We start from the raw sequence: 15,816 nt of genomic DNA, 5'->3' as shown, positions 1-15,816 counted from the left end.
CAAAAATTGACAGGAGGCGCCCCTACGACTTAAAAAATCATAAAAATTTTAGCTGTGAAAAATTTAATGGATGCGTCCCTACGACTTTAAAAATTCATACAATTTCTTATTACGAAAATTGACTGGAGGCGCCCCTATGACTTAAACATTTTAATGAAAATTCTGAATATGATAATTTAATTGGAGGCGCCACTACGACTTTAAAAAAATCATACAAAAATTTGGTTATGAAAATTTGACTGGAGGCGCCCTTATGACTAAAAAAAATCATGCAAATTCTCGATATGAAACATTTGACTTGAGGCCCTTATGAGTGGGGAAAAAATTGGTAAAATTATTGAAAAAAGTTGAATAATCGGTGCCAAAAGCAGCTTAAAAATGAAAAAATATTTCAAAAATAAGATTTTACTGGAAACGCTTTTATGACAAAATTAAAACATTCAACCAAAAAAGTTTGACTATCGACGCCCCTCTAGCAACATAGAGACTGTTTAATAAGAGCCAAACAAAGTTTGGCTTACGGTAATAAAAAAATAAAAATTCTGTTTAGCGTTCTAGCTACAACATTTTTGCGCCGGTTGGCAAACTTTGTTTGACTAATTTTGAACAGTCTTTATAGCTTGAGGAGCGCCGATAGTCAAATAATTTTATTTTGTTTTTATTTTAACAAAACGCCGCTGGTAAAATCCTATTTTCAAAATATTTTTGATCTTTTTTTATGCTGCTCTACTTTTTTCATTTTTTTTTTATATTTTGTCATGAGGGCTCCTCTAGTAAAATTTTGTTTTCAAAAAGTTAGTAAAATTGTTTTATTTAACATTTTTATTTCATTACAAGGCGCAACTTTTTATCATTTTTATGTTGCTTAAGCTAACTTTTTTTGATTATTTTTTTTACGTGTTGTGAAACTTTCTTTGAAATCTTATTTTTAAAATATTTTCATCATTTCTATGGTGTTTTTCAGGCGATGATAGTATTTTTTTTAAATATGTTAATTATTTTCTCATTTTTGAAAATTTTGTTTATGAGAGAGGTGCCTTTTCGGAACATTTTCTGGGGTAAATCGAAATATATCTTTGTTTCCTGTAGCAATTTGTTTCATTTTATCGATTTTCTAGGACGTTTCTTCGGAAAAGTCAAGGAATCGATTGAAAAATATTCAAAATTATCTTTTTTCATTTTTTATATTTAAAAAGTCTGTTACAAATGTTTGACCCAAAAATGAAGTTTCTTATCTAATTTTTCAGATTTTCAGAAAATTCCGTCCAAAGATACAAAATTTCATACGTTTACATACCCATTCTAGCCCTCAAAATTGTATGGAGACTTGTTTGGAAAAACTAATGATGCAAAATTGCTTCTTTTGACATAGGGAATGCAAAGAAATGTCGATTGAAAATCGGACCAGTAGTTTCCGAGTTATGATCAGTTGAACACTTTCAGTTTATCCAGCTACAACCCAACCCCACCTCTAGACGGGATTCGATCTAATAATTCGCCAAAAATCAATTTTTAACCAATTTTCGACCTTTAAAAGCATTGTAAAGAAGAACTCTTAAAATTTGAAAAAAATTAGGGTTGAACGTGTGACTTGTTTTATGTGACTTTACCAATGTTTCGAAAAATGATTGTATTTCTTGGCTGTGTTTTTCACTAATATTTTCTGTACTTTTTTTTTCTATTGTCTCAGACATTTTTTAACAATTTAAATGATGATGGTTTGTTCTTGAGTAAAACAAAAAATGAAAAACATACAAAAAAATAATGAAAAATTGGCTGTAAAAAATATGACAAATTAGGTGCTAGAATAGGCCAAATACTACCAAAAACAAATATCAACTAAACAAGATAAATGCAAATATAAAAACTAAAAATGAAACAAAAACAACTTGAAACTGGAGAAGTAAAGTTTTTCGTAGAACAAAAGTTGCTCAAAATGACAAGGGAAAAATTTAAAAAAATCGAAACAAAATGGGCAGCAAAGGGTTAACACTTAGAAAAAATCAAGCTCATCGATTTAATTTCTTTGAGATTGTGTATCTCAGAAACAATTTGCTCGATTTGAAAGTTTCAGAGAGAAAATTGTACAAAATTTTCTTGGCTCTTCAAAAACATGTTTTAGGGGTACTTTAAATTCCAGAAGTATTATTTTAAAATGAAAAGAAACCAAAATAAATTGAAAATGCAGTCCTAAAATTAGCTTTAACCTGAAAACGGTACATTTTGTTCACAAAATTGCTTCAACAATTTTTGTCCACTTTTTCGTTTTTTTTTTCTTCAAAAAAATCATATCTCTTAAACCAGATTTTGCACCATCACTAAAGCTCCGAAATTGTCTTTTTTAGTCCCCTAAAACATAAAATATCGGATTTTTTGCTTTGCCCAAGACACCATATCGATCAGAAAATCCCTTGTCAAGAAATCATAGAAATTCATTCATTTGCATATAAATTTAATATGACCAGCCCCCAGAATTGTATGGACATTTGTATAGAAAAAAGAATGATGCAAAATTGCTTCTTTTGACATAGAGAATGCATGGTGCATGGCAAAGTTTCATCCAAATCAAAAAAATGATAAGTTAAAAATTGTGAAAAAATTGCGAAATCGTAGAGAACTACTCTTAATATAAAAAAAGAAAACTTGTTTTGAGCAATTACTGCTACACTTCTTCACTAAAACCCCGTTTTACGATCCACAAGTGAACGGCCCATCCCTCTTCCGATTTAAAACTCTCATTTGCGCAAAATCTCAAATTTGCTCAAACTCTGAATTAACGCCCTCCATGGCGCTATTCAACACGATTTGCCGTGTATGGCAACAGGACACCAATGTAAAATATATAAAAACGAAGTTGACTTTATATCTGTCGGCCGGTACTAGACCAACCACTGTCTTCCTTTTAACTACAAGGACTTCGCCGCCCTGTTTGAGCAAGGCACAGAGCGACGGCGCCGGATACCCATATTTACACTAAGAATTTTAAAGCGTCCGCCGCGGGATTCGAACCAGCAAAATATATGTAAAATATACAAAAGTATTATTTATTGAGTTTAAAGATTGACTGTTAGCGCCCTTTCACAATCTAAATAAGCACCCCATGCGCCCCTTTCGAGAAAACCCTCCCCTTTCGAAAATCCTGTGCACGGCCCTGGTAGTGTGTGTGAACTCCGTGTAAAAGGGGTGTCAAACTAAAACGTGACCCCGTTCGTTTGACAACAGTTGGTGTCAAACCATCGGGGTTTGAGTGTACTGGTAACTTTTTTTTATATTTTTTCATGATTTTTAGTACCCTACAAAGTCCATCGTTTCGTCACAAACCTGCAAACATTTAACTTACATCATCTGCCAACAAGTTCTGCTCACTCACCTGCAAAAAGAAAGAGGAAAAAAGCAAAACATTAGTAAACGATGTTTAATATAAATTACGATAAAGGGCTTTTCTTTCCTCATCAATCACAACAGTTCAAAGTGAATCAAAAATTTCAAATTTCATGTTCAACAAATCACGCAAAAGAAGGCAAAGGATGAACGAATCCGCCACTGGACGCCACCTGGCGGCCTGATCAAGTGGCCCGCTAGAACCTCTTGGCGTTTTATTGGATAAACGCGCCTGGCTAAATAAATATCCACTGGGCTAGGGTTTAACTTCAACCGATGCACAGTGGGAAAAAAGGACCCAAAAAATTACCGCAACATGATTTCGCGCAAACCATCGATTGCTATACACCAAAAGCTTCGTTTTTGCACCAGGAACAATAATCCGATGAAAAATCGCACTGCACGGACCGGTGGCCGGAGTACAGGCCACCGGAAGATCCGGATTTTTGGAAAAAGTATCAGATTTATCCAATTGTGAACTGATAAGCTTTCTTCTACCATGAATAGTCACGCAAAACAATCCTAGAATAATATTAAATACCATAGGACCCATCGGAACCGGTTCCACCGATCTCCGGTGGCCACATCCGGAACCGCATTAGGAAACAGCGTAAACTAGTCATGCGACGTATCAAACTTCTTGATTTTGGATGGGGACATGAGTTATACACTCCTCTCTTAAAAACATGAAGTTTAATATGTCGCAAGAGTGGTTTCAGGAATTTGCCAAATATGATCTTCGGATGTGGCCACCGGAGAACCTGGAAACCGGTCATCGGAGGTAAAAATACATTTTAAGGATACTTTCCATCCAAAATCAAGAAGTTTGATACGTCGCATGACTAGTTTACGCTGTTTCCTAATGCGGTTCCGGATGTGGCCACCGGAGATCGGTGAAACCGGTTTCGATGGGTCCTATGGTATTTAATATTATTCTAGGATTGACTATTTATGGTAGAAGAAGGCTTATCAGTTCACAATTGGAATAATCTGACACTTTTTCCAAAAATCCGGATCTTCCGGTGGCCTGTACTCCGGCCACCGGTCCGTGCAGTGCGATTTTTCATCGGATTATTGTTCCTGGTGCAAAAACGAAGCTTTTGGTGTATAGCAATCGATGGTTTGCGCGAAATCATGTTGCGGTAATTTTTTGGGCCCTTTTTTCCCACTGTGCGATGTTTACACCGAACACATCTGGTCAGCGAGTTTTTTTTTTTTTTTGTATGTAGTTGATGATTTCTGTCCGGGTACACAACCGTGGAAAACGAAATGAAACAAAAACTTTAAAACAAAACCATGTGAGCAGTGGCGCAAAGAAAATAAAACAGTTTTTTGTGCGCAATGTTTAACACACGGTGAGGAAACATGTTAATGTGCACTTTTACATATGTTGTTAAAGCAACCGTAGAATGAAATTTAGAAAAAAAAACTAGGTTTCTGGTGGAAAACGGGCAAGCTTTATTGAATGTGAAGACAAATTAACGTACAAAAAGATAAACTTTTAAATTTAAGTAAGTCAAATCAAAATTCAAAAAGTAAAAAAATAAGTTCATCCACTTGTCTATGATCAACTCCGTGTGAACGACCGTTATTGTGCATTTTCACCTGACCAACAGGCTTGACGTCGTCGACGACCATCGCCGTGAACTTGGCCTATTATTTCACGATTACGACGGCGTCGTCGAAGGAAACGGTAGAAACAAAAGAAGAAAACAAGTCCCAAACATACAAACTCATAAAAACCCATAATCATAATGAGCCTTCAGAGTGTGTGAGTTTTTCGGAAATTTCGGTTTCCGCTTGGCGGTTTTATCGAAGAGACCAACTCATTGAACAGCACATATTAAAAGGCAAAAAAGAGAAGGTTTGAATGAAAGGAAAACATAAAAAACGGTTCATAATTGCTTTTCAATGAAACGATACACCGCCACGACTGTTAATGAGTGGAGAGAACTGACCGGGTTGATAATATTTTTATCTTGAAGTGTGAAGAAAACGTCAAAAGTGAGTGTCAAATTGTGGAGAGATTAGAGATAAGAGTCGGTGATACTTTTACATTTTTTGTTAACACCCAATCTCCGTTAATCTTTTTTTGTATTAATAATTAATTTAAAAATTCTTTGGAATTGGATATAACAACAAAAAAATATATTCCATAACTAAAAAAAATAAACAGCCATCACACAAATGAGGGGGAAAACCCCCCGACAAAGAGGTGCACTCTGGAACAATCGCTTCCGACATACCGACACGAGAATCACTCATAACCAACGCTTCATAGTGCAACTAAAGATAATTAAGAGAAATAATCTACAATAATTACCGGTGCCAATTCACTGGAGATAACGAGTCGATATACTAGAAAGAGACCACAGATGTGACAGATATCTAAATTTCAGGTTTTAAACTCAGACAATTTGAGCCCAAGTTGTCAAAATACATTTATAAAACTGCTAAATCTACTTGTCTATGTTCGCGAATGCATTTTTCCTCGTCACTCGCAGCAATCTACTCACGCTCCAGATGAGAAATCAGACACAACTCATTCTCAGGTATTCAAGACATTCCTCAAAGCGGCACAACAACATCCGACATCCCACGACATCCAGCGACAACTTTACTTTAGAAAAAAAAAACGCGGTTCACAAGAAGTCTCAATGTGTTGTTGTAGGATGTATTGTTTTCAAACCGTTTTCCCTCTTTTTTGTGTGGGGATCTAGTTCATCGAATTAGCTGTGGTAAAGGGTGAGAACAGACCGGAAGAGAGCGAGCAAGAGAGTATAAAAAACGGGTGAACACCACAGTTGGAAAGTTTCCCGCTGAAGTTCTCTCGTTTGCTCTTTTTGTAAGCATACACACGATGTTCATTTCAGCGAATGGTAGTTTGAAGGCAAATTCACCTAGCAGTGAAATTGAAATTTTGACGAAAAAAAGAGCGGATGGATGCTTTTTCTCTTTTTTATTAAAAATTAATCCAAGTATTTTTTTTAAATGGTTTGTGGATCATCAGGAATCCAAATTTATAAATTCCAAGAGAACCATTTTTGAAAAATGTTGTCTTATGTTGGTTCTTAGAAACATGAATTTTAAAAATTATTTGAAGGCCATTATCGTTTATCGTTTATTGTTTATCGTTTATCGTTTATCGTTTATCGTTTATCGTTTATCGTTTATCGTTTATCGTTTATCGCTTATCGTTTATCGTTTATCGTTTATCGTTTATCGTTTATCGTTTATCGTTTATCGTTTATCGTTTATCGTTTATCGTTTATCGTTTATCGTTTATCGTTTATCGTTTATCGTTTATCGTTTATCGTTTATCGTTTATCGTTTATCGTTTATCGTTTATCGTTTATCGTTTATCGTTTATCGTTTATCGTTTATCGTTTATCGTTTATCGTTTATCGTTTATCGTTTATCGTTTATCGTTTATCGTTTATCGTTTATCGTTTATCGTTTATCGTTTATCGTTTATCGTTTATCGTTTATCGTTTATCGTTTATCGTTTATCGTTTATCGTTTATCGTTTATCGTTTATCGTTTATCGTTTATCGTTTATCGTTTATCGTTTATCGTTTATCGTTTATCGTTTATCGTTTATCGTTTATCGTTTATCGTTTATCGTTTATCGTTTATCGTTTATCGTTTATCGTTTATCGTTTATCGTTTATCGTTTATCGTTTATCGTTTATGTTTATGTTTATGTTTATGTTTATGTTTATGTTTATGTTTATGTTTATGTTTATGTTTATGTTTATGTTTATGTTTATGTTTATGTTTATGTTTATGTTTATGTTTATGTTTATGTTTATGTTTATGTTTATGTTTACGTTTACGTTTACGTTTATGTTTATGGGTTTGCTTTTATTTTCCTTTTTGTTAATTTTGTTGCATTTATTTAATATCTTAATCAATTAAACAAAGTTTAATTGCAATGCCAGGTTATGAACGTAAACAGTCTGGGATCAATAAGATAAAAGTACGTAGAAATTTTTAGAACTTACAAATTTAAATTATGATCAGGCCAATGCAACTATTACGAGGCAATTTTTTTTCCAGGACGTTTCACATCAAATTAGAATGATTTTAAATTAAAAAAAAAATATTTTTTTTTTGATAGTTCAGCTACTTGGTTTAATATTTCATTTCCCAGGATAGCTTTCAAAAGGTCACAAATAAAACCTAATTTCCGAAAAAGCGTGGGATTTTTGTTCTTTCATTTTTAATTTCAAAATAAATACAACTTCATTTGCTTTGAGAATTATGTAAATTATAATTGGAGATTAGAAATGGGTATCGAGAAAAAAATTAAATCGTTTTAATTTTAAACAATTAAATGTTCAATGTTTTCTTTGAAAAAAAAGGTCTTGCAAATTCAAGAAAAGTTCTTAAAAAAATGGCAATTTCCTAGCGCTTTTAAATTGGCTGAAATTATATGAGTACTTTCTCTTTGACCAAAAAGTCCATACAAATCAACATACAATTTTCACAGCAGTCTGTTAAAAAAAAAACATCTGAAATAAAGTTTAAACTTTTTTAGTTTTTAACATAAATTTCAGATTTATCACAACACAATTTTTGATTCAATTTTGTATCCACCTGGAATGATTGTTGGTATAGAACGTGACTTTTTTTACAGCAGAGCTCTGAAAAGATTTAATTTGAAAAATATCATTTCCAGAGTTTTTTTTAGGTTCAATAAACATTTTTTTTGCTTCTGGGTGTTTTCAAAACCTCCTTGAGTCAAGAGTTTTCAAAAACACAAAAAAATGTCTTAATAATCATAAAAAACTGATTTGTTTGTTGGAGTTTGTCGAATATAAATAATCTTATAGTATTTTCCCGGTTTGTCCGTCGAATTCCCGAGTTTTATCCCAAAAACCACTAAATAACATAAAAATTCAAATAAATTTATGTTGAAAAGAGGAACTTAAAACAAGAAAAGGTAGATTTACACACTTTTTGCGTAATAACTTTTTAATTTAAAATTTGGTATGCGAAATAATCATTTTAAGAATGTTGCACTTATATCACTAAAAATATCTTTGTGTGTTGCAGTTTGATCTTGTTCACCTGCATAAGAAAGGTCAAAAAAGGATCGCGGGAACCGATCTCGCGATAAGTTATTCAAATGTATGTAGAGAGTCCTCCCCTCTGGGGACCTCGTGATACTCGAGTGAGTCCGCCTCCTTCCTGTGTGTTGTCCTTATTGCTTTATTAGCGCTGTTTTTATTCCACTTCTCACTACTGACACAGACAGGACGTCGCTCAACAATAGCGACAGCGATATCAGGTTCAGGTAACATGAATTGAACCCGTTTTAGCCAGGAACGATTTGCAACGGACTTTATGGTACAAACACGCCGTAGAGCAGAGGTTCGTAACCTTGAACGACTGTCACCGAATCCACTTGAATACTCTTCATTTGAACAGTCTTGTGCACCCAGCGATGCTTTCACCCGTCAGATAGAGATAAGGTGCACTTCCCTAAAAACTTCAACCACGTCTGCACCACTTGCCGTGTAAATGGAACAACCCCCTCTGGTAGGTACTTGGCCCCGCTGCTGGTTTCGGGAAAAGGTTAGTCGAACTGTTTCGTCTCGTGATTGACGTGAGAACAAACCGTAGCTAAGCGGAAGCGCACAACCACATAGTAGGATAGCAGATAACTGGAGGCCTCTTAGGCCTATCAGAGCCGACTAGGTCGTCGAGTGTCTGCGCAGGGCAGGCCGCTCATTTGCCTTGGTGGGATCTGGCAGCGGTTAATCGAAACCGTGAACGGAACTGCGCGCAGCGGCTGATGAAAGTAACCAGATTAGGATTTCAATTTAACGCTCAAGGGTAGCATCATAGTGAAGGTGGTGGTAGCACACACTTGATACCGGGGGGAAGTGGATCCCGCGATCACGATCGATCTCGATCTATCTCCGACCTGGTTTAAATGGTTGAGAAGCGCGATTGACGAATTGGCACGTACGTACATGCTCTGGTAGTGGGATGACGAATTTTAAGAGTTTGTAGAAGAAGTGAGATTTGAATAACAAGTTGCAGTTTTGATGAGGTATTGAACAGGTTATCAAACAGCTTCCAGATACCCAATCCTACAACTAGTTCTCCTACCAAACATGAATACCTGAACTTGAACAACACAAAACATGCCGACAAACGGCTCTTCAAGTGCACCTATTACCACCCAGCGGAGCGCATCGAACCGTGCAGCGCTCGTTCCCGCAACGGTCCGAACCTGTAACCTTATCTGGGGGCCACGCCACACAGTATACCATCAGGGTGGAGGTCGTTGCGCTACATTCTACTTGTTCTGTCTCAAGTTAAATAGTGTGCCTTATGCGACGAGAGACGATCGTCCCCCCTCCCTCTCTCTCACTCTAGATTGGAATCAAGTGATAAATAAGGAAATGAGACACTGCAACTGCCAGAAGACCATGCATCAGATGTGGATGAACTGGTCGGCGCAAAAAAAAAACAAACCCTGGCAATTTCATGCTACTATTTATTGAATTACACCAGTTGGACCACCAGACAGAGGGACGGACCGGCTGGCTGACATTGCCGGCGACTAGCGGTAGCGATCTTCCTACAATGTTTTAGAAAGCATGGACCGGGATAGTGGGGCTCGTCCAAGAATTACGTTCCATTAATCGATATATGATTTTTTAGTAATTTAAAACATTTTAACGCTGTTAATTCTATTTCTTTTTAATTTAATTAAATAAATTAATTCAAGTGGCACAATGCATGAGATTCACAAAAAATCTTCTTCTGATTGATTTTGTTCGAAAAATTCGGGAGAGATATTCTTTTGCTTGTTTCGCTTCCTCTCTCTTTCGCGGGTGGAGAAAGTTCGCAAACGAAAAAGTTTTGTTTTTGCGATTGTTTCATCCCTGATTTTTTTACTGTGTATAAACAACGCAAATTAAAAAAAACTGCTCACTTTTGAAACATAGTTAAAACTTACAAAAAATAAACTGGTCTCAGTTTAAAAATATATATATAAAGAGCTGCTATTTTTTTGTAGAAAGCCAATAACTCAAAATAAAAAAAAGTATACCCATGTTTTAAACTGTGAAATGCAACGGAACATAAACATGTTCGAAAAAAAAATGCAAAAACACTGAAATATTTAAAAGCCTCTCTTTAAAAGAAAACGGCTAGTCAAAAACGGTGGAATATAAATTTTTAAGAAAGAGCCACTTGTAATAATGTATTAAGCATTTGCGATCCTCTTTATTAATTTTATTGCAAATTTAAAGAGAAGAATAAATTATGTATAGTTCAACTTAAAAAGTGTTAATCAAAGGAGCCATTAAATGCTTGGAGCGTCCACAGGGTCCAAACCATTTGTGCTTTAAAATGTGATTTTGTGAAATTGTAATAGTTATTTAGCATTTTCAAAGAATAAATTTGCCTCAATTGCCTCATCTATAAAGACACCTAGTTTCGAGTAGGAATCTCGCAATCGACAACGCCAAGGCAATGTTGTAGGTAGAACAAACAATTTATTTATTTTAATGGATTAATTTAGTAAGTTATAATAAATTATTAAATTAAAATAAAGGAAAACAACAAGATTCAAATTAGTTTTTTTTTCCAAAAAATCTTGGAAAGGTATGTTTAAAGTTGTTATTATCAAACAACCAGGGATGGAATATTCGCAAAAAAATCAATTTCGCTTGCGAACTTTCTTCATCCGCGAAAGAGCGAGGAGGCAAATCACGGAAAACAAAAACCGCTCCCGAACTTCTCCAAGAAAATCAATCTGCTGATGATTTTCTGTGAATTTCCTTGCCAGCACCACTTAAAAATATTTATTTCACTTTGTTTACACACATTGCCCGTCTACAAAATGTGACAGGGATCGAAGTAAACTGTGCGTGCGACCGGACGCGTTTTTTTCTCTGTCATTTTTTTGTCTATAGATTTCGTTAAAAAAAAAAATTGTAACATTTTGGAGACTTTGCTGTCCTTTTCGGCGATGTGACTGAGGGAGCAGTGGAAATTACGAAGTGGCCATCGATGAAACGTTCCTGTTGTTCCAGCACCGTGTGCCAAAAGTGTCCTTACTGAAACAACGTCATTCAAGTACTGCTGGATGTGTACGAGAATTTCCTTCAACATTTCCAACCGGTTCAAGCAATTGCTTCCTGATTGAGTGTGCTGAGTGATGGCCATCGTCCGGATACTTCTAAGGTCAAGCCGGTCCAGGGTTCGTGTGGTGCAAGAATTCGGCTACCTGATCGCAAGAACCATCAAGTTTGACACGGTCGCAAATGTCCTAAACCATGGACTACTAATTTGGTGAGACCTTTCCTATTTGAATAACAACATATTCTTTCATCTACACTAACATTCAGACATTTCACTTAAGTCAACCTACGCCAACCTTATTATATACGCGGTAGGGTGTTCCCTTAGTCGTTCGCTGTGAGTTGTGGATTGCCTGCTTCTCTAATGAAGGTTCGACTGGGGGGGCATGCTTATTAATTTCTCGTCGCTCCATACCCTCAGTGACGTGATGGGAGCAAGGGCGTCTATGCAAAGTGTCCCTACACCCGCTACAAACTTCCGGCGCTTGGGGAGGGAAGCGGGAATCCATTTTGAACTATGCGCCGGTATTTGTAGCACTAAAATTCGTGCAAAAAAACTTATGCACGTGGGTGTACAGATTACGGAGTAAAAGATGATCGAATTGTTCACCTAGCGCTCACATGTGTTTCGGGACCAAGTTGCCTGCGGGTATGGGGATCATACATACATACATACATACATTGCCCGTCTACAAAATGTGACAGGTCATATTTCGACGAGTGACGTTACACTTGCTAGTGTAGTAGTGAAAAAGATATTCCGCCGAATAATCAAGATGATGATTTTTTAAGATTTCTTTTCACGATCTTTCGTGCACGAGAGAGAAGAGCTATACTCCCTTTGGATTTTATCACTAGATGATCGTCCAATGATTTTATTTTGATGATGATTATTCCATCGCTGCAAACAACATTCTAAAAAGACCCATTTTTTTGTTTGGCGATCACGGTGCTCCTATCCGAAATTGGGTAGTTCCTAAAAATTACATTTTTAACCACTTTTGCTAATTTTTTTTAAATATGTTCTCTTAAACTGCGATAACTTGAAATTTTGAGCGATGACCTATACTTTTTGAGTTTTTATTTTCAAAACCCATTTGTGAAGATGCTACGTAAAACAATCTGAAATTCATAGGCAAATATTGTCAGCTGTGAGCTCTTTGGTCCCGAGATCTTCAAGCAAACAAAGTACTCATTTATTTTTTGAAATGTTTTAGTATTTTTATTTATTTTTAGCCCAGCTATCGCCTTTTTTTTAAACGTGGCAAGCTAAAATTCGTTCAGGCAATCCAAAGATAAGATTTTTTGAAAAATGAGATTTTCACAAAAATAGTTTTAAAAACGTCAATTTTTGGACCACCCTATTTCGGATATGAGTACTAGGGTGGGTACGTTTTTCAAAAAGTTCTCGGATCAAGTTTTAGTATGGTTCCCCTTGTAGGGCATACCCATAGGGACTTTCATGCCAAATATCAGCTCATTTGGTTGTAAACTGGCTGCGCGCATCAGGGTTAAAGTTTACATGGGAATTACTATGGGAAATTAGAACTTTTTGTTCAAACGCTCCTACAGGTCTGGGAAAATCACGCGCCAACTTCTGGTATGGTCAGGCCTATGGGAAATGGTCTGAAGAACACTTTTCCCGAAGAGAGCATATGGATTCGTTGTCCCTAGACCTGGCGCATCGGCAAACAATCCGATGTCTCCGGAATCAACGGTTTTCCCTGAAAAAGCATCAAATTTTCCTTAGCATGCTATGAAAGCTTGATGAACACCGCGACGCCATACGTCAGGCAGCTACCACGTGGGTGAGAAACGGCTGGAATATTCAATGCAAACCTTCTTTTAACTAGAAAATGATCATTTCGAGCGATCCTGATATTATTTAGTCGAATTCAGAATCTTTGCATAGCAAATTTGTTTTTTTTTTTGCAAATATTTCAACCACGTGGTAGCTGCCTGACGTATCAAGCTTTCATAGCATGCTAAGGAAAATTTGATGCTTTTTCAGGGAAAACCGTTGATTCCGGAGACATCGGATTGTTTGCCGATGCGCCAGGTCTAGGGACAACGAATCCATATGCTCTCTTCGGGAAAAGTGTTCTCCAGACCATTTCCCATAGGCCTGACCATACCAGAAGTTGGCGCGTGATTTTCACAGACCTGTAGGAGCGTTTGAACAAAAAGTTCTAATTTCCCATAGTAATTCCCATGTAAACTTTAACCCTGATGCGCGCAGCCAGTTTACAACCAAATGAGCTGATATTTGGCATGAAAGTCCCTATGGGTATGCCCTACAAGGGGAACCATACTAAAACTTGATCCGAGAACTTTTTGAAAAACGTACCCACCCTAATGAGTACCCTAATTTCCAAAGAAATTTGAGCCAAATCGGACAACTTTTGATTTGGATCCTGCTTGTTTGACTTGGAATGGCTGAATATTAGGATGACAATAAAAAAAAACGTCATCAGGGATACCCCTTGCTCGATTCTTTAGGTAAAAATAAGCAACTGTGCCAATTTTGCGCAAAAAAGGCTTTTTTAAATCGCTAAAAACTCTTTAGGGTTAACACAGATCGTTTTGCGGTCTTTGACAAAGTTGTGTGTCATAAATTTTTACACAAGAATCTCACACTTGACAATGGTCCAACACATTTAATGCCACAATTTCTTGAAATTTTGAATTTTTTTCTTTTCTCCATACATTTTTTCGATTTTTATCATACAAACTTCAACGATCCATAGCGCTATTCAACACTTGAATAATTGGCGCTGGTGGTTGTTTAAAATTCCAACTGGATTTTTTCTTAAAGATTCATTTGTGGTTATATTCGCTGTGTTACTTTTGAAAGGCACAAACAATATTTAAATTCGCCGTGTGGCATCATATAAGGTCGAACTTCTATTAATTCAACGCAACATCAAATCGCCCCTAGCAGCCATATACAGTTGCAAGCTGCCATCGTGTGGCACCCAAGATATGATAGAACAATCATCATAAATGTAATGCGGCGAGAAATATTTCATGCGAGTTTTTTTTTTTGCCCCCGCTTCAAGATCTGCAAAAGGAAACTTTCATAGCAAGTAATTTATTGCATTTTTCAACCATCTGCAGCAAGTAACGTTTTCCCCCCGGTGCATGAGTTGGTTTGATAAATATCCCAACAAGTGGGGCATACATTTCGCTCCAGAGTATGAAGTTGTGGTGCGGAAAATGCAAATCTACCCCGTTTTGGGTTCGGGTTCGGATTAACTGTAGATTAGCCGATTTTTCCGAAAACCAGAAACAACTGCGTGCCAAGAAGGATTGTTGGGTTTATAATAAGAAGTTTTCGTAAAATTGATAATAGACTGTTAAGCTGATGAGTACACGTGTTGCACATTGTAATGAAAACGTGCGAGCTAATTATCCAGGGATTGTAATTTCATACGAAAATTGTGGTGCAACGCGAAATGTCTGTTCTAATTATAACTCATTGGAGTATGTGGAGCAAATTGTAATCGACAGTTGTACTACAATTATTTGTTGATACACTCTGACGCACAATAACGAGATGCTAGGGAGATTATTCCCACGATATTATTTGGGCACGTTAGAATCGCACGTTTTGCACAAATGTCTACCGATTGTACTGATGGTTTAGAAAAGTACGTCAGTGGCTAAACGATCTTTCAAACCAATTATTGAATTAGAAAATATCACATATCTTGCTTATTTTTTTTTTTCAAATACTTTATAACAAAACTCTTATGATAGAAATCACATGCTTAGATTTGACGTTCGAGCAATAAAAGAAACATTTTTTTTTGATTTCTCCAACGTTTCGACGGACCATGCTATCTTCATCGAGAATGCTTGCTAATGACAGCTACAGATATCATAGCTTCGTGAAAAATTCGTAAAAACAAAACAACAGCCAAATCTTTGAAGTTAAACCAGTGCACTGCCTCGTGATCCCCGGTGCAGTTTCCGTGAATCGCCCTTAGGTGAGGTGTATATTTAGATCTCCTACCTAATGACCAGCTTCCCGACCTTCCCCCATCGGAGCGCTCATCAGCTGCTACCGCGAATCGATTGTTTACTAACAAACGCTTGCGAGCAAGTTGCGTGCAACAAAAAATCACCTACCCGCCACAACATTTGTTATCTCTCGCTCTGTCTTTTCCGAGTAAAACAAAAAAAAGAAGTCTACTAGAGATGCACAATCCTCGCATGAATTTAATTAGTTCAAATTGCTTGCTAATTATTGACCTGCTCTCGTTTTCCCACTAATTTCTCACTTTTTTTTTGCTTGCATGTCTCAGAGATTCCAGCGAAACTTGCCACC

At 36.4% G+C, this 15,816-nt stretch overlaps 1 protein-coding gene across 3 annotated transcripts in view; it reads right to left on the bottom strand.

Moving 5' to 3' along the window:
- Window positions 1–15,816, bottom strand: part of LOC6049246 (regulator of G-protein signaling loco) — a 98,127-nt gene that overhangs the window by 49,505 nt on the left and 32,806 nt on the right. The window contains exon 2 of one of the 3 annotated variants that reach the window (XM_038259247.1): window positions 3,341–3,370. The exons of the other annotated variants lie outside the window; for them this stretch is intronic. Within the exon in view, the coding sequence (XP_038115175.1) occupies window positions 3,341–3,370 (30 nt within the window). The remainder of the gene's footprint in view (window positions 1–3,340; window positions 3,371–15,816) is intronic. 3 annotated transcript variants of the gene reach the window in all.

Source organism: Culex quinquefasciatus, chromosome 3, assembly GCF_015732765.1.
Source record: "Culex quinquefasciatus strain JHB chromosome 3, VPISU_Cqui_1.0_pri_paternal, whole genome shotgun sequence".
NCBI lineage: Eukaryota > Metazoa > Arthropoda > Insecta > Diptera > Culicidae > Culex > Culex quinquefasciatus.
This window is presented reverse-complemented; position numbering and strand designations above follow the sequence as displayed.